Source organism: Xiphophorus couchianus, chromosome 9 (genome assembly GCF_001444195.1).
Source record: "Xiphophorus couchianus chromosome 9, X_couchianus-1.0, whole genome shotgun sequence".
Lineage (NCBI taxonomy): Eukaryota > Metazoa > Chordata > Actinopteri > Cyprinodontiformes > Poeciliidae > Xiphophorus > Xiphophorus couchianus.
Window position 1 is genome coordinate 7,499,589 of NC_040236.1, and position 24,451 is coordinate 7,524,039.

Sequence of the window (24,451 nt, forward strand, 5' to 3'; positions counted from 1 at the left end):
AGCAGAATCAGACTAAAGCTGTTGGAAGAGTAAAATTCTGGCCTGGTGTGTAAAAATATAAGGGATCAAATCAGAGAGCCAATAGGAATCCAAGAAAAAGAGAACTTTTGAACAATTTTAGTTTTTAGGAGGCAAATCAAAACTCAAAGAATACTGTCTGCCCCAACAAGCACTGCACTCCGAGTACACTAAAACAAATGTCTATTGTCAAATCAGTCGATGACAAAAGAAAACAGCCACTGACAGTCAACATATACCAGGATGGACTACAAATCATTTTAATAACTAAAAAAGATTAGTTAAATAGGATTTAATTGACTCTCCTGTTACTAAACATGAGTTTGACAAAAAAAAATTGTGACAATATTGCATGTACTAATTGTTTTTAAATATGTCTGTCTGAGTGACAAGGCTGTCACAGTTTGAACAGCAGATGTCACTAGTGAGAAATGAATGAACCACCGAGTAATGAACCTTTGGGCAAAGCAATGGGCCGGAAGCTTCATTGCTTCATGAGGCTTCATTTGGCCATCACTACCAGGCAGCACAGATAAGCAGAAAGCTAAGGCTCAAAACTGGTAGCGACTGGTACGACAGAAACTACAGAATCTACAGAACCAACTGACTCAACTGACTCGACTGACTGGTATGGCTGGTATGACTGGTATGGCAAGGACCCGAGAAAGACGCAGAGACACACGTGGTATTAAATGCACAAAGGGCAATCATGGAACGAGACACATCTGGGAACAATGAAGGGGTAGACAGGACAACACGGAAACTCAAGACAGAGAAACCTAAAATAAACACACAGAAAAACTCAAATCAACAGAAAAAACCCACTCCTGACATGTATTGTTTTCCATTTTGATAAATAACTACTTCACCGTCTTTTTAATGGTTAGAGCTGCACTAGTTGGACAGTGTTTGTGTTGTTTGCATTGTAATTTGGTTGGCTTATTCTGCAAAACAAACTTTGATCTTATCTCGTTCAGCTTCATTCTGTCTAAAGAGGCTGAGAAAAACGTCAGAACGCACAGATGAATTTGCATATTTTTCTCACACGTTAGATGGCATGTTTTGAATAAGTTTGAATTATTACCTACTGAAATTAGCTGTGTTTTCCTTTTTCTCTCGCTTGATTTTGTGGATGGATATTTCTCTTTTTATTTATTTTTATCAATATATTCGTGTATTTTGTAACCCCTCTGCTGTGTCATTTTTATTATAATGGCTGTTTGTGCCTCATTCCTGTATCTTATACAGTTATTTTTTAAATATGTTATGTGTATAAGATTAATAATACTAAAACAACAAAGTTTTTTTTTAAAAATCGTTTTCATTTTTCTGTGTTTTACTCCAGCCTTCCTGTTTCCATGTAGTGTTTCTTATGGTAGTTATTTTCTTTTGTCCAGTGTTTACACCTGCTATGACTGCTGTGTCATTTGGAGACTATTCATTGTGACAAAGGAATGTAAGATTCCTTGAATGTACCTGGAAAGGTGTGTCCATAGGAGCAACACAACAGAAGCAAACATGGAACAGTCCTACCTAATCTAAGTTTAAATTACATTATAACCAAATGCTTATGTTTTGACTAGGAAGAAACCAGTGCACATGGAGAAATGTTCTATTAATGGAAACAGCAAATACCTTTCTGCTATGATGCTCTTTTACTTCAAAATATTTTAAAACCCTGCAAATAATACTATCCCATGTCACTACTCTTGTGGGGAGCACTCTAGCGCATGCTAAATTATTATTTGATTAATGTTGCCTGGACTCTGAGTATACATGGACCACCTGGTTGTAGTTGGTTTGTGATAGCCTTATTCCTCACGTAGGTCTACCTCATCCTTGAAATTTCATTCTGCGCATGCCCAATGAACAGGAGGCAACCTGTCAGGCTACACTCAGGGTAAAAAAAATCCCCACCATTATCTGTCACAGCATTTGGAACCGAACGCACTACGGCAGCCCCACTGAGAGAATCTGTAGTAAGCCAGGTTGCCTCAGCAAATCTTTTAATTGCTGTTATGAGGTAAGACTTATTTCTGGAAAATGTTTTGTGATTTTCTTCGGACTTTATTGTAAATCTTCTATATACTATATAATGACGTCTATAACTGCGCTCCACATGCATGCATAAAGAAGGAAGTTTCCCCTTGTTGCTCAAAGCTTGAAACCAAGTTTATATCTAATACAAAAATCGGTCTTATAGATTTTGAAAATATTGTATTTCCTTTTGTTTGAAATTGTCTGTCTCCTTTTGCTGCAAAGATAACAATTTCAGTTTTGTCTTCATTTAATTGAAGAAAACTCTGCCATCTACTTTTAGGAGTATAATAGAGTCTTAGCACTTTTACAAACTGGATTTTAAATTTTTCACATGGATAATATGAGGTATAAGAGGATGGGCTGCACAGTGACGCAGTTGGTAGCACTGTTGCCTTGCAGCAAGAAGGTCCTGGGTTCGATTCCCGGCCGGGGTCTTTCTGCATGGAGTTTGCATGTTCTCCCTGTGCATGCGTGGGTTCTCTCCGGGTACTCCGGCTTCCTCCCACAGTCCAAAAACATGACTGTTAGGTTAATTGGTCTATCTAAATTCTCCCTAGGTGTGTGTTTGTGTGTGAATGGTTGTTTGTCCTGTATGTCTTTGTGTTGCCCTGCGACAGACTGGCGACCTGTCCAGGGTGTACCCCGCCTCCCGCCTGGAACGTAGCTGGAGATAGGCACCAGCAACCCTCCCGACCCCATTAGGGACAAGGGTGCACAGAAAATGGATGGATGGATGGATAAGAGGATGACAGATTGCGCCCAGTGGGGAGCAAATACAACAAAAACACTAGAGGCCCCATAACAGAACCTTGGTGTACACCAAATGGACTGGATTATGGCGAGATCTGTACTTAAAAGTAGCTACAAAGAACGATCTGTCAGAAAAGTATGAAAAAGAAAAACAGTCCAAAGAAGATCCCTACACTTGTAGTGAAAAGTCAGGTGTTAGGGTTACCTAAAAGTAAAATATTACTTTTCACTACACTGGATTTATGCACCTTTCTAATTTTAGATTGGACTAGTTTTCCTGGAAAGTCTATAGAGAAAACAATAAAACATGGAGCCTTCTGCAAAGAGGAAGTCTTTGCAAAAGTCTTCTTCAGTTTCTAACAGAGATGTTGACTTGAGATTGAGACTCCAGCTTGAGTCGCACTTAAGTTGCAAAAAAAAAACAAGACTTCATTTAGACAATTGTAAGGACAATAAGTACAGACTTGAATTGCTAACCTACAGCGATACTTTGATGATGTAGAGGTTTATGTAGGCTATTAGACATTTTTACAAAAAATTTATATCGATGAAGCACAAAATTATGGAGATTAGAAAATCTATTGTCTAATCCTTTAATTTTACTCATGAAAAGGTAAATTTTTCAGTTATTTGCACTGACCACTAGACACTCAAATCTCCAGTCAAGTTTAACCTTAGCAGTTCCATTCAGAAAGCAAATGAAACAGATTTAAGTAGTTTTACATTGAAATAAATCCATGAAATTAGCAGTTTTATTAACAATTAACATATTTTATGCTATTTTCTTTTGTCTTTTTCTTACAGGAGTTTTAGTAGAGGAACCATTGCAGTTCCCTTTGTGCTGGGAGTTATTTTTATGGTCATTTACTTCTATCGGTACAGTGCTGACTTTACAAACTACAATTTCTTCAGCCGCCCAGTGACTGACGTCTTTAACAATGACAATCAATCAGAAACTGTCACCAAATTACACACACAGGAAGTTTTAGTTCCAAAATGTGAAGCAAACATGTCGGTTGCTGACATAAAAGACTTCAGCTCTCTTCCTGATGCTCTAAAAAATTTCTTGTACTACCGCCACTGCCGTACTTTTCCCCTGTTGCTAGACCTGCCAGACAAGTGTGGAAGAGATAACAGGTACAAAGAAGTCTTCCTTCTACTTGTCATCAAAAGCTCTCCTTTGAATTATGACCGTCGGGAAGTACTACGTAAAACCTGGGCCAAAGAGAGGCTCCATAAAGGTATGTGGATTCGTCGGATATTCATCTTAGGAACATCAGGTACTGGTAACGAGAAGAAAAAGCTAAACAGATTACTGACAGAGGAACAAAAGGACTTCAATGACATCCTCCAGTGGGATTTCAATGACATGTTTTACAACCTCACACTGAAACAAATGCTATTTTACGGGTGGATGGAGAGAAACTGTCCAAATGCTCGCTTCCTGCTTAACGGCGACGACGATGTGTTTGCCCACACTGACAACATGATGGAATATCTCCGAAACCTCCCTGACAATGATGGAAGCAAGCACCTTTTCACTGGCTACGTGTTTCTGGACGGAAAGGTCGTCAGGTGGTCGGGAAGCAAATATTTCATTCCAGTCCAGATTCAGGAGTCAAACACATACCTACCTTACTGTGGAGGAGGGGGATACCTTCTGTCCGGCTACACGGCTATGGTGATATACAGGATGTCACAGTCCATACCCATCCACCCCATCGATGATGCTTACATGGGGATGTGTCTGTCCAAAGCAGGACTTTCACCTTCTTCTCACAGCGGTGTGAAAACATTAGGGATAAATATACCATCTGAAGGACCAGACAATCTTGAAGCTTGCTATTTGAGAGATCTTCTATTAGTACACAGATTTCTACCAGCTGATATGTATCTAATGTGGAAAGAAGTTCATGATCCACATTTGAAATGTGACCCCTGAAAGAAACACAGACAAGGACTCCAGTCTGTTGGATAAATGGACTGTAGCTTAACAATGCCAAAAAATGGCTGGATTTTTTTTTAAGCATTTGGGCTCTTTTCAGAAGTTTGAAGGTTATTTTAAAAAGGTTATTTTAATCATTTAAAGGTGAATTCATTGAACTCAAATTCTAATTTATTATATATGGGTGTGTGTGTGGCTACAGGTTTATAAGAAGAAAGACAATCTCTATTTTAATAACTCAAGATAAGCTAAAGAAAGAAGACAGAAGACCAGGGAACACTAGACATGACTTGTATTCATGTTTGAAACTGTGATTTTGAAAATAATATTTGAAAAAAATATGACTGATTTTACCATCAGTCATATTGTGAAAGTAATACAAAATTTTGTTAAAATGTGGATAAATGAGGATAAGTTTGTGCAAACGGACAATGTGGCTAACCCACAAGTGGCTTGTGGAAGGGTGTTATTTAAGCTCTTCATAATTACATGTGAAGTACAAGGAAAAGAAACCATGTTGAGGGTAAAGTGCCTCTAAGCTATAGGTTAGCTTGGTGCTGTATAGGGTTTGTTGTTATTTTCCATCTATTCATCCATTTTCTTCCGCTTATCCGGGGTCGGGTCACATGGGTAGCAGCTTAAGAAGGGAGGCCCAGACTTCCCTCTCCCCAGCCACTTGTTCCAGCTTTTCCGGGGGAATCCCAAGGCATTCCCAGGCCAGCAGAGAAACATAGTCTCTCCAACGTGTCGTGGGTCTTCCCGGGGGGTCTGAAGACCCAGGGACCATTATCTTTAGCGGCCTAAAGATAATGAAGTAGGAAATTTGGTCATTTTTAACTCTTTTCTTTTAACTAAGGTCTGATTTGTTAACTTATTGGAAAACGGGGTGATATTGATCAGTTTTTCTAATTTATCAGAATATGCTTCTCACAAGGCCTATTCCTTTATGTTAACTTGTGACTTTGTTGCTTAACAGATCATTTGCATGGTCATGAGGAGATGTTACACGTAAAACAATTCATTTTAATATGAAGTTACAACTAGATCATTTTCTTTATTGCAATGCCTACATTTTTATTTTATATTATTTAAAACTATCAGTTAATTCAGTTGTACAAAAAATAAATGTGTTTCTCAACCTAAGTGGATTTGGAAGAGTTATTTTTTTACACCTATGTAATCTTTAGTTTGAATGTTGAAAGATTTCGAATCTAGAAGTTCCTTTACAAATTTTTATTTTGAAAATAATTTATTAATGAGACTTAAGGCTTTAAGGCAGGTGTTTTAAGTTTAAATTAAGTTTAAACTTAAAACCGTATTCAAGTATGCCTGCTTAAAACATGATTCAAGTAGGCATAAGAATCATGTTTTACCAAGCTTGGAAAAGCACAAACTGTCAGGATCTGTGTTTTTCTGTGTTTATTTAGAGTTTTCTGTGTCCTTGAGTCTCTTCGTTGTCCTGTCCTCCCCTTGATTGTTCCCAGGTGTGTCTCGTTCTGTGATTACCCGCTGTGTATTTAACTCCACCTGTGTTCCTTGTTCCTCGTTGGGTCCTTGTCGTTACTTGCCGCCCTTGGTGTTTGTCGTTCCGTTCCTGTGTGCCCAGTCTATTTTTCGTCCCTCGTTTACCGGTTACTACCGGCGACGAGCCCTGGCTTTAGCTCGGCCGTGCTGCCCGGCTTTGGGACTGTTTTGGACTGTATGTTGCATTATTAAAATCTACTATTAATCTTACCTGGGTCTATAGCGTCTGCCTCACCACCCCTCAACACACCGATTCATGACACAAACATTTCTTTTTTATGATTTAAAATCCTTTTGGAAGGATTTTAAAAATCCTTTTGGAAGGATTTTACAGCATGCTGTAGCTCTCTTTAATTGACTGGTTTGAGGAAAGAATTCAATGTGAACAACTATTTTGAAACTCACAATGGCTGATGTCACTTCTCCTTGTGAGGGGTTGTTCAAATAAATCCTTTTTATGGGCAAGACCAGACTTCATTGAAATCAAGGGAACCTGCAAGTTCAGGGAGTTTCCATGGGGTGAAGACCTAATTCCTGTTGAGTACACCATAGGCATCAATGTTCACACTGTCATCAGAAGAAGCAAAGTACATTATCATGAAAATAGTGGGACAAAGAGACAGATAACTGTACTGTCAGTCAAATTTGTGACTCCCAGAACATTGGAGGGAAGCCCCTAACTAGTTGAGCTTAAGGCAGAGTTTTCAGATGATTTAAATAACTTTGACTTAGAAGTTCCTTTTGTGTTCATGTGTGTGTTTAACAAATAATTCTAAATTAGGTCTCATTCCTTAGGTTTGCACAAAGTAGCACATTTTCCCCTCTCTTTGTGACCATCAGGAAGGGTACAAGAATTAAGAGGATTTTGTTCCTCTTCTTTTCTCATCTTCACAAAAAGTTTTGTTTTGAACTTTGACTCATAAGCTCTAACTGGTATTTGGTTGCATAAAGATGTTGTGGAACATTATGGCGATTATGATATAACTGTAGTCTGAAGTATAAGAAGATTACTGAAGGGTCTAAGTGGCTTTTGTTGGATGGTGGTTTCAAAACAGAAAATGCAAGGCTATTTAGCAGTAAGAAGTGATAAAGAAGGAGCCAGTTTTAGCCATAAGAAGGTCGTGGGAGATAAAGGTAAGTCATTTTTCAAAAAAGATAATGCAGTATCTTATTCCAGGAACTTGGTTTGAATAGATTAAGAGATTAAGGCTCAAACTTGGAGATGAAATGTAAGGGTGAGAAAGTGAAACATAAGCAGAAACGATATGTTTTTCCAAAAGCAAATAATTTAGAAGAAAATTAAATGTCATATCTCAGGGGCTAAAGATTAGAAGGATTAGAAACAAAGCTTTTTTTTTTTTTAAATTAACTAACTGCAGTTTATTTTACTTGTCATGGCAAAAGAATGACACATTACATACAGTTTATTAGTGCTTTCTTTTCATTCTATGCCACATGTGTCATGTGTAAACATGACACGTGGTAAATCAAAAAAGAGAAAAGTTGGCAAAACAGATCATGCAATCACAACATGGCACCTGTTAGGTCTGAAGCCTGGTAGCAGACATTTAGTGTGTAAAAACTATGAATAATTTAGGCTTTGTGAAGCAGGAAATAAAGAGCAGGAACAACAGATGATCCCAACTATGAGACTAAATACAGAGAAAACTGGGATCATGAATATTACCTGAGGATTTTATAAACTAATTAAACTTATAGTGTAACAAACTCCACTGCACTGGATAAACACTAATGTCCCAGTGTTTGAAAGCTGAGTTCATCATATTGTCCATATAATGACAATTTTATGTTGTAGCTGTAGCGGCTAAAATCCTATATTTTAGGCTACTGGTTGTTGTGCTTGAAGGCGTTGTTCTTACGTGCGTTCAGTAGTGATTTACCATGCCGATCTTTAGTTTGACTTATAAAAAGGTCATTTATTGTACAGAACAATGTCCATTGTTTGCTACTTCCATGTAGTTACACGGAAATTCGACATCAAAACCTAAACCAAACACAGTGGAAAACTGTTGCCTCTTCCCACTAACAACACCTGAACCGAATCACGGTTGACCTTAAATACCCATCTCCCATCAGACACACAGAACTCAAAATGAAATTCGTCCCCTGGTGGCGATAAACACAGAAAAGGATAAATGGCTCCTACAATAGCAAATCTCCAGATGATTGACAGCAAGTTATCTAAAATTCAATTAATTGTTTTGTTTTATTTAACTATGTTATCTAAAACTACTCTTATTTTTAAAAAATAGTGGTGCGTAGCCATAGGTAAGTCACTAGGTGGCAGCAGTATTGCTAAAACTAATCAACAGGCTGCCTGTCCAACCCAGTAGAAGTACCTTACAGAAACATCTTTGTACAGAGCAGATGAAGTTTGTGACAGTGGAGGCAAGTAAAGTAACATCATGCATTACCAGCAAACAGACAGAGGCAAAAGTTTGCAACAAACTTATCTTTAATTAAATTTCAAGACAAAATGTACATCAGAAGGTTTATTCAAATTTGTTTTTATGAAAGAAACAAAGAATCAAGAGGACAAAAAGAATATTTACTCAGCAAATCGGTTCAAACACAAGGCAACAAACAGCATAAATGAAAATCATTGTTATACTAAATTATATATTTACAAATTTTCTCTATCAACAATGAGATTGACAAAATCATCATTTCCTACATTTTGGTGTTTTTACAATTTTTTAAATAATCTATTGAAATGTTCTGCCTGAAGATATTTACATATTTGCTTATTTTGAATTTAGAAATAGCCTTAAAAGATGAATTATTTATCCATATTACTAATGACAATTAGATTACTCTGTGATTCTGTCAGATCTTTTAAAGAAAGCAAAAATATATAAAAGCTATGATTAGATTAATTTAATTAAATGGCATTGCTAAGAGGGGATTTGACTTACTTTGAAGTTAACCATTTACAAGTAAATGTCAGAGGATATTCAGTGACACTAAAGAAACCTTTGAGAAACTCTACACATAGATATATTTTAAGCCAAACTGTCAGTACTTGTCAAATGCTACAACTACAAAGTATCTGCAGAGATTAGAAATAATTATTATTTATCAAAGCACTTATATTGAAATTAAATCCATATCTATGCAATGAAAGTTGCTCCTACAGCTTTGTATGTAAAAAAAAAATAAAAATAAAATATCCCAGCAATATGATGTGTTAAGGAGCATTAAAAAGCTGTACATTAACTTTTGCTGCTTTCACTGAAACCAATGTATACGATCCCATTACTTATTACCAAGTATCCACAGGCTTCCAAATACAGGAAAGAACAAAAGTAAAGGAAATACTGCTTAGGAAGACAATAAATAAAATGTATAATTCAATACTGCTGCTGTTAAACACTGTCTGTGTGGTTCAGCAAGGCCTCTTTCTCAGCCTTTTGTGTTTTATCTGTCATCCTGGATCATATTTTCAACCTTTTTTGACAGGTCAGAGAAAGACGGACGCTTGTCAAAGTCATACGTCCAGCAGTCCTTCATCAAACTGTAGACCTGGGATTAATATGGGACAATGATTAGATGTAACAAATTATATTTGTAAATTCGTTTTTTTATTCAGGTGGTGCCCAATACTGAGACAGAGCAAACAGACCTGCAGAGGGCATCTTGGAGGAGCTGGCAACCTCCAGTTGCTCGCCAGCATGTTTGCCAGGTGCATTGAAAGAGATGTACCTTGAACATTTTCTCCAATCTCCTGCAAACAAAGCTGAGCAGAAAAAATATTATTGTAATTTAAAATAAACATTAGACACCCTACATTTCTGAATGTAACAATGTCCCATTTTCTTACTCTTTTGGGATTGATGCTATTATCACAGTAGGAGAAGAGCTCATGGAGAACAATCCCGAAACTCCAGACATCTGATTTGTGGGAAAATTTATTTTCATTAAGGCACTCTGGAGCTAACCTGCAAAACATGCAGCAACGAGGTTTCATCAAAAGCTTCACACAGACGTTTATTTTACTTTTCAGGTCAAGAACTTTGATTACAAGATGCTTGGTTGAAACTTTTGCAATGATCATGTCAGCTCTACAAGGAGACCCTGATCCTTTTCGATTGTGCTGAGCGTGGTATCAGCTATAAAGTATGGCTGTTATGTCACATCTCAATATCGTACGCACAAAGAGAATAGCTCTAATGATACCCAAGTGCATTCATGCCCATGAAGGGGAGTAGGTCCACTCAAATCCACTCTTTTTTTCTAACTTGATCTTAAATTTGTGATTTAAATGTGACCTATAAACCAAGGTCACATCAGGCAGTAAAACAGGAGGAAAATGTTTTCACATATTGATCTAGATCAGGGGTCTCAAACTCCAGTCCTCAAGGGCCGCAGTCCTGCAACTTTTAGATGTGCCTCTGCTGCACCACACCTGAACAGAATAATTAGGCCATTAAGGCTCTGGAAAACTGATCTACACAAGGAGGAGGTCATTAAGTCATTTCATTCCAGTGTTTTGTACCTGTGGCACATCTAAAAACTGCAAGACTGTGGCCCTCGAGGTCTGGAGTTTGAGACCCCTGATCTAGATAGTTGGTGCTTTACATATTATAAGTGATGTTTAATTTGTTTTTTTTGTTTAAAAATGCTGCTAGTTGTACTTTGTTGACTCCTGTATATTTCAAACAGGAAAAATCATACCAGAAGAGGGGGCTCTGTCCAGGCTGTGAGAGGCGGTAGTACTCCTTATCAAAGGGAAGGACCTTCGTCAGTCCAAAATCGGCAATTTTCACCAGCAACTCATTGGCAACAAGAATATTTCTTGCTGCAAGGTCTCTGTGGACATAACGCTGCGTCTGCAAGTACTCCATTCCCTACAAAAGTTAAGACAGGTGAGCACAAAAGAATGTGAGGCAGAAAAGAAATAGTCAAACCTGCAATTAGTGAGCTATTTTTAGTCAGACAAGATTTTTACCTAAGAGTTTTTTGTTATTGCTTGTTTGGTTGGACTACTAGTCAAAAAAGCCTATCAAAATCCTAGGGATTTGTTGCGTTACAGGTTCGGAGAAAACAGAAGTGCTTCCTCAGCATGTTTGCTAAATTTAAAACTGAAAAGAAATTCATGTTTTTCCTACTTTATGTTAAGATCCAAACTGAAGTAGCACTGATTTGAGAGAACAAGCTGACCAACATGTCAGCTGGCACAGTCAGAATTTGCATGTGATGTTGCTGTTAGATTATACATTTTTGATTTGCATGTTATATATGCAATGGACATTAAAATTCTAATTGCATTAATATATTTCACACATACTTCAACCACTGTGAGTTATACTTTGTGATAGTAAAGATTTGAACTTTGCATTTTTGTTAATCAAATATAAACCTCATTCATTTTTATGTATTTGGAAAAGGCTGATGTCTGTGACCTTTACCTTACAAATCTGAGAAGAAAAAAGCAGCATCCGCCTGGTGGTGATGTTATGACGGTTAGTCCACACATAGCCATTAAGGCTGCCATACGGAAGATACTCCATCACTAAGCTCATGCTAAGGCGACCTGTGAACAAGCGAGCAATTCAATAAACCAGGTCAGCCCAGTGCATAATGTCATATGTGCATAAATCAGTGATCCTTGAGAAGTGGGACAAAATGGGTTTAAATTTTCAAAGAACAAAAATTGAATTATTCCTCAAGCTTATGTATTCAAATATGACAAATAATGGTTTGGAAATGTAACGTTGCTAAGGTTCAGGCTCCCAGTTGCAACATTGTTTTGAAAATTCCATTTTTAATGGACCTAACCTAGAACTTTGTCATCACCATCTGACAAAAATAAATATAAAATTATTTTTAATGACCCTATTAGAGATATTTTTTACTCAGTTTTAAAGACAAATTCTTCTCAAAAAACAAAAGAAATATTATTTAAAACAAAAAACAACATAAAGTCCATCTGACGGAGTTGACTCTGAGTTGACAAACTAGTGAGTAAAAAGAAATACTTGATGCATGTGAAGTAATGTCATTTATGTAAAATACATTAAAATGAATTAACTGCACACTTAAGTGAGATTTGTCAACAGTATCACTGAAAGAATCACACTGTCAGATAAAAACTCTTGACGGAATTGACGAAATGCCAAACTACCTCAATCTATATGATGTTACTCTGAAGGAGGCCATATTGTAGCTCATCAGGTCCATGAAATCTTTACAATAAAATTAAGCATTTATTTAACAAAATTTCATCAAAGTTTTACAGATTGTCAGTTATGGTGTTGACACATCATGGTTGTGACGAGCAACTTAGGAATAAAACAGAAGAAAAAACAAAAGAATAACATAAGCTAACTATTGCTTCTTAGTCCTCTTAGCAAAGGAAGAGGTCATGGGGTCCTCAGAAGTTGTGATGCCCCCCAATAAGGCCTGATTTTTTTTAACTTTTTTTTTTTTTTTTATGTCTGACTGTGTTGATAAAAACTTGGGACAAATTTCAATTGAGTTGGAAAATATATAAAAATGATTTTTTATTACATTTATGGATACTTTTATAATTATTTATTTGAATACTTATACTTAATTGTCATGATATATTAACTTAGTATTTCTTTAATTGTTTTAAACTATTATAATGTATTGAGTTCTGTTCCAAGACAAGGGATTTTAAAGACACCATCCTCCTACTACAATATTCAGCAAACACCATTGTTGTGCTCACATGGCCCTGGATAGTTTAGTCAGATATTTAAAATATATATATTTTGTGTATATTTTATTCAAATTTTGTGCTTTATCCGTAGGACCTCTTTTGTCCCTCTTCAAGAATCACTGAAATACAATGGTAAGTTTCAAACGTCTCTAAAAGCATGCTTTCCTGAGATAATATTAATTAAAACATAAATAATAATTAGACATAATCTAATAAATAACATAGGATTTGATTATTCAGCAACAATTTTAGGTTTTAAATTTTATTCTTTTGAGAATTTTTTTTAAGTCTTTTTCTGTTATGTTCCAGTCCATAAGTGTGTATGTCATTTTTACCCATGCTGTAGCAGACTCCTCTGTACTTGACGATGTAGTCACAATGTAAAACACTGAGCATTTTAACCTCCTTCTGGAAATCCTCTAGATTGGAACCTTTGTTATGCTGGAGCTTCTTCACAGCCACAAGCTCACCAGTGTTATCACCCAAAGGGTCGTAGCGACAAAGCTCAACACACCCAAAGTTTCCCTGCAGATATAACCAGATGATTCTGGGAATGACCATTCTGCAAAAGTCAAATATGATGCAAGATTTAGTAGATAATTTGTTGTTTCAAACTTACTTTTCCCAGTGGGGAGATGTAGCATAAGTGTCTTTCCTCAAACAGTGTTTGATCATGTGGAACAAGGTTGAGAGCTGTGGACATGGGGCTCTGTGTCACCGGTTCAGTAGCGTGAAGTATTACGTAATCTGTCACAAAACATATAAATACACAAAGCAGCTGCATTAAATACAATGTCTTGTAAATATAGAAATTACTATAGTACAGAAGCATTTATACACAGTACAAAGACATTTAAAACAAAGTTTTAATCTAATTAAAATTTTACACAGGTAAATATTTATTCCACAAAAAGCTATAAAATAAAAGAGATGAGTAGAATAATTGAGACCATGGCCGCCAACAGGCGTGGACAACCAAGTTAGTTTTCCCGGGTCAAGGCAGAGGAGGCCTAGAAGTAGGCCTCCTCCTCTAACTATCAAATTATGGTTGAGTATATTTTTTGCTTCATGGTGGAGAAAAATATAAGGCTAATATTTGGTTTGGTCGCCAACACAACTTCTGGCTTGGAGTTCTAGTAGAGTTTGAAATGCTACAGACAGAGAAGAAAATATTCAGCTTCAATCTGTCCCTCTGCTCTGAGTCAGCCAGCCTCCATCACTTTGATAAAAGAATTGGTACTGGTCACCTGAGGAGCAAGTTGTAGCTACAGTTTACAGACTACAGATAGATAAGATTAATTGGGCCTTTAAATGGTAAATATTAATTAATATTTTACTAATTACATAATGTTGTGGGTGTGAGTATCATGCCTGTGCCAAGGCAAAGCTGTCAGCTGGCCTGATTGTGACTGACACTGCTTCCCACAGGTGGTTCTGGTTTGCAGAAATGTTTTATTTTAGTGTGGGTTACTACCTGATGTGATGAGACTGTTGAGCTGACGGATGATACTGCGACACGATGGTCTGAAGGAGGCATCATAGTCCATGCACTGAGTGATCAGATCTGCTAACTCTGTCCACTGGGAAGGAGGCAGCTGATGCATGTTCTCATAAAAATTCCTCTTCTGCAGCAAAAACACAAACAAGCACATTTCATAAGTGCTTGACAATTGGAAAGTTGCCAGTCTGACTATGTCAGAGTGCAAGGCACATAACCCAAACCTGCCCACTGATCTATCTGTGCATGAATGTGTTCCCCTTGTGGGCAAATATGACTCTGTTGTGAAAGTTTTTTCAGTGGTTGACATTATTAGATTATTATAGCACTATTAAAGTAGTTTAGTGCTTTTAACATATTTACCAATGCAGGAACACAACAGAAATATACATGCAAAGCAGTATGGATGAATACATTTAATTATTTGTTTTAAGTCATATTTTTTAGATTGTTTGGAGCCAAAATTGGAAATGAAATAGAATTTATTTTTATAAATGAAGAGCTCTACACCTTAGCAGGATTATGTATTAGCAGAATCAGAATAATCACAAATGCAGTAAAACTAATACAAAAGATTAGTGAGCAATTAAAAATGTTATTGCTTGATTTTGTCCTAACCTTCTAAAGTTTAAGCACCATTAAACACATAAAAGCATTTATGTTAAGACATAAATCCACCTATCAAGAGCAATTTGGGAAGACTTGATTCACAAAAATACAAAATAAGAATATAAAAAATCCTGAAAACTTAAATATAGTTTTCTATCATCTAAACACATTTCTTTTGCACATGACTAATTCAAACTTACATTTTTAATAAAGCAAATCTGATGATCTGCACAAATTATTAGGGAACATTAAAAAATGTTCTCACTCAGTCTCAACTGAATAAGTAGTGACTTGTAACGCTGCACAGCCTCTGCGTTACATGAATGACTATACCTGATCTAAGTTCCAGCCTCTCAATGGGGAGTTTCCATCGTTGAAGATTTCCCACAAAGTGGCACCAAAGCTCCACTTATCGCACTCGAGTGTCAGATTATCTGGGGCATCAAGCACCTCAGGAGCCACCCAGGGAATCCTATCCAGAATAACTGGGAAAAAAAATCCATTAATTAACTCTGATCTTTTTATTTGTTTAAGACATGATGTGAAATATATATATATTTTAATGTTACCATCATTTCCCATCATGACCACACTGATGCCCGGGTCACTCAGCTTGATGAAGGGAGTGCTGCCCAGCGAGGGGTCACCTTCTCTTGCCAGCAGCAGGTTTTTAGCACAGATATTTCCATGAACAATGTTTTGCTCTTCCTGTAATGGAATTGTAATTTTATCTTTAGCACAAATATTTAAAGTTTTATTCTACTGTGTTTTGCGGGGTATTTCCAAAACCTGTATAGCTTTCACATAAGCAAATTTAACCTAACTTTCTGCAGACTCTGTTTTCCTCTTTGTAAAATGTATTTCTTACCAGGAAGTTGAGTGCACATGCAAGCTGTTTGGCTATACTGAGTTTCCAGCTCACTGAGACAGATGTTCCTCTTTTCAAGTACAGGTCAAGGGCTCCGTACTTGACAAACTCCTGAACCATGATGTCTGTAACGGCACAGCAAGATCTGTTTCTACAGCTGGGCTTCAAATACAAATTCTCAAATGCTGGCACAAGAGCTGAGCAGGGTCACATGAGGACTGAGGGAGACTAAATTAGCACTGGACGTGTAACATATTGTGGCAAACGCAATGGATTTTTACCAAAAACATCAATTAAATTTCAGGAAATTAACCTTTGTCGCTAAAATTTTATGCTGTTTTTGTCTCACATGCTGTTTGGATCAGTTAAAACACTTCATGTTACTATTATAATAGTAATAAAAAGGGTTGAAACAAAATCTAGTTGGTTTGAACTTACTTTGCGATTCATGTACACTGACTCCATATACATGGAGGAGGTGTTTGTGAGAAATTTGGCTCATCAAACTGGCAGCTTCGAAGAGTGACTGAGGAAAAGAAAATATAGTAATGTTACACAAAACATACATATACAGGGAACTTGAATTTACTGAATCTTTAATGACTCCCACATTCTGCTTTGCTTCACAAAAACCCACCTCCCAACAGTTCTTGTAAGCAGAATCAAGCTCCTTTAGGATGACTTCAGTCATGTGTTTTCCTCCATCACGGATGTCAGTTTTGTAGCCTTTAAAGATTCGGGTGAAGGTGCCCTGTCCAAGGCTGTCACCCTGACATGAAATACCAAAGTCATTGCACTAATTGCTGTGAGAGACTTAAGTAAGTACAAAAATAAAAATCATACAGCCCAAATATAAAGGTTGTGCTATGTTAATTTTGGTCCCACATCTGAATACTTACCCAGTTCAGGTCTCCAAATTTGATCATGTGGATCTGAATGTGACTGAACTTGTTTCTTTCAGGTGTTGGAGACCCTTGAGCTTCAAACAAGCTGCTGTTTCTTACAATTATGAGATTTGTGAGTTCTGCAGAGTCAGAAATAGATATGTTCACTTTCACTTGAACACATGCACTGTATGAGAACATTGGCTGTAACTTTAGATCTAGTCATTATTACAAAGCAATCTTGAGCTTATATGATAAAAGGGACATTGTGAAATTTATTCAACTAATTCAAAAAATAGCCTATTTATCCAAAATACTTTGTCGAGTAGCTGCAGACATTTCAATTGAACCATTTGATGAAGCAGCACCGCAGCTCTCTTTTTGTCTTTCAAGCTTTACATTTACCTAAGTGTCCCTGAACTCACATAACTTTGTACCTTTGGGTCGAGGTGGACAGCAGCGAGTTAACTTGACGGGTATTTCGGCCAACAGCAGCTTGTTGTGTTGGTAATAGTTGGTGAGTTCTCTCAAGCTGGAAAATGATTTTGTGAGACCAGGAAGGCTGTAGCTCTCATTTTTAGTAATGAGACAGTCCTTATAATCAAGGCCAAGAGGGGTCTGCAGAAATAGAACAAATAGATTTAATTTACAATTTACAATAGGTTATAGATAAAGAAGTAGCATAAAGAAAAAAAAAACAGGGACGTCATCATCAGTGTATAATCGCCAGTTATACTAAATCATAAAATTGATTGTGACTCCTATAATACTTTTTAAAGGATCTTTCAACAGTATATAAATCCAAAGGGCTCCAAAGACTTTCTCTTTTTGATGTCAGGTTATTAAAATGCACAAAAGAGCTGCATAAGTCATTTGAAAATTAATGAGTGTATAATTCTTATGGCCTGCTGTCTTTACCTGAACACAAACAGTGAGGAAGAAGTTCTTGTAGTTCTTTGGACTCTGCCGTATAAGGAAGGTACCGCCTGTACATCCTGACCTTTTCAGCTTGTTGACTGCAAACTCTGATCTGATTCCACAAAATGTAAAAGAGATATCTTAAACAGGTTCACGCCAAAATAATAGTCAAATTAAACATTGGTTCAAAAAGACTCACGTGATAGGGCCATGACAATAGTTTTTGAGTCCCTCTAGAAGGCTTGGTGGAGCAATGTCTTGACAGAAGAAATGGCTTGAGTCCGTGATTAGTCTGAAATAGCCGTCAATCAGCGACATAAACGAAAGTGCCTCTTTGCGACTCTGGAAACTAGCTTCCTATAATGGCAAATGAGAAAACCAATCAGTTTAAGAATACAAAAGCAAAACTTTAATATAAAATATAAATTAAGAAAAGTTTTTATAAAGAGGTATTTACCAAGCATCTGTCATCCTTCCGAGTTATTGTTACCATCCTGCTGTCTTGTGGGACCATCTCGTTTAAGATTCTCTTAATGCTGATGTCTACAATTTCATGAAAATCACAGAAGATCTGCCATTCCTAAAAAAAAAAGCAGATGGACTTATTTTATAACAAAAACTCTTTCTCTACTAAGGGTAACAAAGTAACACTTGACCAAAAAGATGGAACAATTAAACCCTGGAACATAAGGGCAACCAGTTATATGAAGATGTCTACAAGTGTTTGACCCCGTACTCAAATTGATGCTCTATTGTTTCCAATCTTGCAATTGGAAACTTTTGCAAGATTTGGCTAAAAGTCTTTATACACTGTGCTAACCTACTTTGGGACACCTCAAGGTTTTGTCCTCTGGGTTGGCTTGTATCCTTAATATAAATGTCCTCATTCTGGAATACACTGATGAGATTGCAGTGTTTTGATTGACTGGATACAGTTTGGTTGAAATCCTTCTGAACTTTTTAAAGGAATGATTAGTAGTTCATTCAAGCTGCTTGAATATCAACATATCCTAATCAATGTAGTCTAAGTTATAGGGTTGACTCATTTATTGATAATGCTTTAAACTGCATGACTAGTTGAAACTCATAGCCTTTGTTTGGACATTCAAGTGTGAAATGCAAAATTCTCAAAACTGAGGAACCCCTTGAAACCTAAATATCGTCACCTGTAATTCTGAAATCCCACTAAACCCAAAGGTCCTATTTGACACTGGCACTGCACCAATGTTTAAATATATAGTTTTTATACACTGAGAAATAAGATCAATTAACTGAAATTATAAGTTGTTCATCTAAATATTGAACCCAACTGAATAACCTTCTTTGTGTACAAACTCTGCTCTTACCAGGGCACCATCAAGTTGACCAGTTTGAATTCCTGTCTCCCCACAGACCCGCAGAAGGGTGAAAGTTGCTTCTGAGTGGGAGGAAGAACGATTGACACGGAAGGTCTCACTCCCGAGAGACGGCTCGATGCCAGCCAGTTCAATCAGGTATTTGAGCTTCAGGCTGTACTCGTCCACTGAGCATTTGCCAAGCTTTTTCAAGAAACGCTTAAGGGTGTTCCTGATTCGAAAGCGGTCCAGGCGGTTTCGTTTCTGGATTTCATGCCGATGTGACTTGGGGAGGCATGATTTATAGCTGAGGAAGGGCAATCCATGTAAAAAGAGACTTTAACAAATATAGCATGTTTTCACTAAAAATGCTATAGTAGTTCAAATAAAAGAGTACATAATATGTATTATTATGTGTTTTTTAGCCTGAAAAACTGAGATTTGGTGCAAACACTTTGTCATCTATTATGAAAAATAAAATAAGGCTTTATTAAGCTGTAAATACCTGACAGTTTTGCAGAGCTCTCTTATAGTCTGGCGTCGCTCTTTAGCCATTCTCCACAAGTCCAGCACAGCAAGGCCGAGGCATTCCTCCTGGGCGCTCAAAGGTGGAACGATTCCTGCTTCACTCGCAATGAAGTCACTTCTCAACTAAACACCAAAAGAAACCCGGGTACACTCTTTAATACATGCCTTACTTTCTGAGAAACATGCAATATTCAGCCTTTTGTTTTTCCTAACTACATTTTTACACTAAAAAATACAAAAATCTACAAAATAGGTTCTGCTCAACTTAACCATAACCATAACACTACCCTATGTTAATTATTTTTTTGTCAATGTTGGTGCATTAATAAGTATTGGAATTGAAAAGCTGCTTTAAACACACTTTTTGTTTCAGTCTACTCATTGGCACCGAGGATGTGTGAAATTGTGGGTGTTAACTTTTGACTTTTGCTATTTCATATACACTAAATGAGCATCAGTGCCCTTTAAAAAATCTTACATGAGACAGTAAAATGTCTAAGATTGTTTTTAAACTATAAGAAAGATATTGTGTTTAAGTCACTTTTTTACAGTCTGCCTTTCTTTGCAATTGTACATCATTAATACACTGATATAAAATATATTGGAGTGAGTTATTGTCTTTAATTTTAATAAGCATGATGTTCATGTACTTTACCTGAGCAAAAAGGTAATCTATGACATTGTAGTCAAGCACCAGACTGATTCTGTCCTTTGTCAGACTGTAGCGATATGAAGTTCTTGGTCCTTGGCCGAACCAGTTCCCAAAGAAAAACCTGAAGACATAAAAAATCCATTATTTTTTGTGAGTTAAAGCAAGCCTTACTTTTGAAATGTAGGCCAAGTAATGTCTTTCATTTAGTTGTTCCCTTTCCAAGTACAGAAATTAATGTGAACCAGACATTAATTAGTATGGACTTTATGCATACTAATTAAGATTCTGGATTTTTTTAGTAATCCAGAATCTTGTTGCAAAGCTTGTTGGAATAATATTTCAAATCAACTCCCTCTTGTATTTAGTGAATATTTCAAATGTTGTTAGAAGTCCAAAGCTTACACAAAATGGTGCAAAGTGCAGTTCCTAAAAGGTTAAATGATTTGATAAGATATATTTTCATGGTGGGGTAACTTTTTCTCCTTAGTTACTGCAGATGCCCATATTGTTGTTGGTGAGCTGCACTTATACTATACTACTAATCTATGTAGCTTTGAGAAACTTTCCCTACATGCCATTGAGACATACAGTATATTTGGAGGTATAATCATAAATAAAACAGCTACTGTTAACTCTGAATGTAAATCATTTCAACACTTATGCAATAAAAACAAGCAACAAAATACTCCACATTTGTAAGATTTTCACTTGAAAGATCTGCATTTATTAGTAATTTTGTCTTCCTTTTAACTGTTTTAGTAACAATAACACTAAAGATGACATAAAATAGTTCTAAAAGCATTCATATGGCTTTTTTAAACAGAATTTTGAATATTGAACTTACCTCACTCTAAAATGAACGACCAAGTTTTCGTCTGAGTCAAACATGTGTGATGGTGGATACCAAAATGACAGATCTGCAGAGGCTAAACCGAAAAGGCTCAGGTACACTGGTAAGATTCCTGGATAATAAAAACAAATATATACAGTAATTACACATAACTTTATTTGGGCAACCAGCACCTCAAACCAACCCGAAATTCCTGCTCAGAGTCTTATTCATCCATTCATTCTTACCACTTTTCTTTCCTGCTTGGATGCAAACATTTTCTGCACTTATCTGTCCAGATGAAATTTGTATCACTGTCGCTTCCTTTGTGCCAGGAAAAAAGTAGATGTGTACTTGTAAGCCGACTTCCATGCTCGAACTGGACTTCTGGCTGCCCCCCCGGTCTCTCAACACTAGGGGGGTCGACTCTTCCTCTCTGAAATTCATCGGCATGTCTGAGAATAAAATCGACAATTGCATTCAGATATTTGCTTCATTTTAATTATATGAGAACCCAATTTTAAGTCACATTTCCTCCAGTGGGGAGAAAACCTCAGAGAAATTAGTAAAAATATTATTTCAGGAAGAATTTGATGGTCAGTGGTGCTAAAATGTCAAGAATGAGAAAAAAGACCTTTGTGGGGTTTGCACTGATCTTCTAAAAAGTTATGGATCTATCTATGGATTAGAAAAATGTTGAGACAAATATTTCCCCTTCTCTTATGTTATTGTTCTAGGGGAAAATAGAACAGTGATTTTTCTAAATGTGAGTGAAAGTGGATATCCAGCTCTATAAATAAATATAAATTTACATAAACATAAAATGAGGCTTGAATATAACATTGTCCTCAATAAATGTAAAAAGCTAAACTAAAAATTATTAAAGTGGATGATGAAACACCATTTAATATACAAGGTAATGTGCTAGACATTGAGACTATCACATTAGATTTCTTGTTCTTTGTTTCTAATAAAGTTTATTTTTTTCAAAATGTTGTAGACAAATATTTCCACAAACTTGCTGACGGTCATTTAAAGCTTTTTGGCACATTTTTCCATGGTCTGCTTTGGGTCTTTGAAATTACTGATGAAACTAGACAAGTAGGTGACAAAAAGGAAAATAAAGCCAAAATACTGTATCTGTCCATCATGACTCACATCTGTATGTGAGTCATGTCTTATTGTGAATAAAACCTGGCTGCATCTGAGAGATGACAGATATGTTTACATTTTCCTTTGGTGAGAAGAGCATTTCCAATAACTGTTTTGCAATTAATACCAAAACAGGGTTAAATGAGACAAAATATGCCCTTTTACTCTGTCATAACTTGTTTAGGTGACACATGAATCACTTAAATCAATAGGTCCCCTGAGACACTTAGAAAATCCTCGAAAGTCCCATTTACTCAAAACGACCAAACGTCTAGTTGCTACTGTTAAAAGATGTGTCATCATAGAGCAATGTTTACAGTATATGGCCAGGACCGTTTAAAACATATTCAACTTAATGGTCTTGTTAATAAAGCTATAATAAGGTTGAAAAGGCAATGTATTTCTCTGCTTTAATTATGTATTTTCCAAACCTTACTGATTGTATTATGTCTAAAACTTGTAACAAGATTATGTAACAAGACATACATACAATAAACTACAAGACAGTTTATTGAATAATGTGTACTCAATAAACTCAGTACACGTTACATGTTCAGCTCCAAGAAATTACAGATGTTCTTAGTTGTGTACTTTAATTACAAAGCAGTTAAGACACACAGACAACTACTTAAATTTTAGAAGTATAATATTTTGAATACATTAAAAGCATAAGGAAATGTGTAGTTTTGCAATCAACAAGTCATTATACATATGGAACTGCATATCTCTCATACTTCCAACATCAAAGCTGTAGCAACACATCAATAATGCTTTGGAAGACACACACCTGCTACTCCTTCCTCTGACTGTTCTTAGGTCTCTTGTCTAGACCAAAGAAAGAAAAAAAACTGGAGTAAATTTAACGGATTATTGTCAGCGGCTTTTTGGCAGATTTCTTCTTCACACGACATCGTCAGGAAAAAAATCCAGTTCTTCTAATTCTTTATAAAGTTCTTCTTCAGGGCCAAACAAGACAACCATTAGCAGCATTTTCTCATTTTAATGAACCCTCTGTCTTCTCGGTCATGTCTGTTATAAGCTTTCATACTTCCTGTGGCTCGGTTTATTACTCAAGATGCTTAATCGGTTGAAAATCTTCATATATTTTGGGGCCAATTAGTTGCTTTGTTTGAATCTGAATATAAAGTCAATTCTGTTGTCTTGCAATCAGAAAAGAGTAACTTTGAGAATCTGAAGCAATATGAGACTTCACACTAACATGGTATCGGTCTTTACTTGTGTTGTACACTGTTGTCCCACTGCCTTTTAGGTGGTTACGCACAATACATTTAATAATATTCAAAGACCTTAGGGGATTCCCACTGGGGTTTTGTGAAACCGATTGCCATGCTCTACTACATAAGGAGCAATAAAGCATGTAAAGTACAGAAACCCTTTGGTAACTTTTGTCACATTGTTTCATGTTTCAGAACTGGTTCTTAAATTACTTATTTAACACAGGAAATAACATATATCACAGAATTCACACTGAAACACATCAGAGTAAAGGGAATATTGAAACATTAAAATTTCTAAAGGTAAGCATTCACTGAACACACACAGCTACAGCAGATCAAAACAGAGAAACATTTCAGTGTTCTCATAGTTGAGAACAGTCAACCTTACCCAGCACATAATTTCTAACAACTGCCTGATTAGTCCCAACGTCAAGCACCAAACATAAATATTAAAACCTAAAGTTGCTTGCCAAGCTGTTACCTTTTACATTTGGATGTCCTTATTTCTTCAGTTCATCAGTTTATTCCTGTAAGTTCGTGCTTTCCTTTTTTAACTTCTGCGTTTCTTACTCTCTGTATGTCACTGTCAGCGTGTCAGGGTGTTGACAGGAAGTCCTATCTGATTTCCTGATTTTTGACAAGCGCACCAAAAATGTCGACAGTGTCTCATCGCTGTCAGTTTTTTTTATCTCACAGTCACAAAACATAAAGAAAACTTTACCTTCTCACGCAAAATGATATTCTGTTCAGTACTTAGGCAACTTAACCACAATATGCATCCCACTGACTAAAAAAAGGAGATTTCTTCTCCTAAAACTGGACTTCCTGAATCCTCTCCTACTGTTGCATCTTTTTTAATGAGCCTGTGGAGAACCTGACACATTTACAGCAAAATATCTGAACATTCAGAGCCTCCAAAACAGTTTAATTTTCTGTGTATGAAAACATTGTCTATTGT

General features: G+C 36.4%; 2 protein-coding genes across 3 annotated transcripts; one reads left to right on the top strand and one right to left on the bottom strand.

Annotated features, from left to right (window-relative positions):
* The first annotated feature begins 1,970 nt into the window (after nucleotides 1–1,970).
* On the top strand, nucleotides 1,971–5,863 carry LOC114150430 (N-acetyllactosaminide beta-1,3-N-acetylglucosaminyltransferase 3-like). The gene is made up of 2 exons (XM_028026820.1): nucleotides 1,971–2,041; nucleotides 3,613–5,863. Exons 1-2 carry the CDS (start codon nucleotides 2,037–2,039, stop codon nucleotides 4,748–4,750), a joined length of 1,143 nt encoding a protein of 380 aa, XP_027882621.1. The 5' UTR covers nucleotides 1,971–2,036; the 3' UTR covers nucleotides 4,751–5,863.
* A 3,848-nt stretch (nucleotides 5,864–9,711) lies between these two features.
* On the bottom strand, nucleotides 9,712–24,125 carry jak3 (Janus kinase 3 (a protein tyrosine kinase, leukocyte)). Of its 2 annotated transcripts, XM_028027691.1 has the most exons (25): nucleotides 23,975–24,113; nucleotides 23,043–23,080; nucleotides 21,352–21,558; nucleotides 21,119–21,236; nucleotides 20,278–20,395; nucleotides 19,600–19,745; nucleotides 19,107–19,401; nucleotides 18,218–18,340; nucleotides 17,960–18,117; nucleotides 17,761–17,872; nucleotides 17,280–17,460; nucleotides 16,858–16,982; nucleotides 16,596–16,727; nucleotides 16,397–16,484; nucleotides 15,959–16,083; nucleotides 15,660–15,798; nucleotides 15,424–15,575; nucleotides 14,458–14,608; nucleotides 13,603–13,730; nucleotides 13,319–13,508; nucleotides 11,707–11,831; nucleotides 10,973–11,145; nucleotides 10,119–10,236; nucleotides 9,921–10,034; nucleotides 9,712–9,820 (listed from the first exon to the last, which is right to left on the bottom strand). In XM_028027691.1, the coding sequence occupies exons 3-25, from the start codon at nucleotides 21,554–21,556 to the stop codon at nucleotides 9,716–9,718; spliced, it is 3,321 nt and encodes a 1,106-aa protein (XP_027883492.1). In that variant the 5' UTR covers nucleotides 21,557–21,558; nucleotides 23,043–23,080; nucleotides 23,975–24,113; the 3' UTR covers nucleotides 9,712–9,715. The 2 variants fall into 2 exon arrangements, with proteins under 2 accessions (XP_027883492.1, XP_027883491.1); XM_028027690.1 differs by lacking the exon at nucleotides 23,043–23,080 and having other exon boundaries at nucleotides 23,975–24,125.
* Nucleotides 24,126–24,451: the final 326 nt, after the last annotated feature.

What these genes read in the sequence shown, in the direction of transcription:
- jak3 (XM_028027690.1), bottom strand. Translation starts at nt 21,556, where the DNA reads ATGCCGATGAATTTCAGAGAGGAAGAGTCGACCCCCCTAGTGTTGAGA. An exon ending in GGAAGGATGACAGATGCTTG is followed by an intron (nt 18,118 to 18,217) that starts GTAAATACCTCT and finishes TTGCCATTATAG; the next exon opens with GAAGCTAGTTTCCAGAGTCG. An exon ending in ACATCTCCCCACTGGGAAAA is followed by an intron (nt 13,509 to 13,602) that starts GTAAGTTTGAAA and finishes TTATATCTGCAG; the next exon opens with GGAAACTTTGGGTGTGTTGA.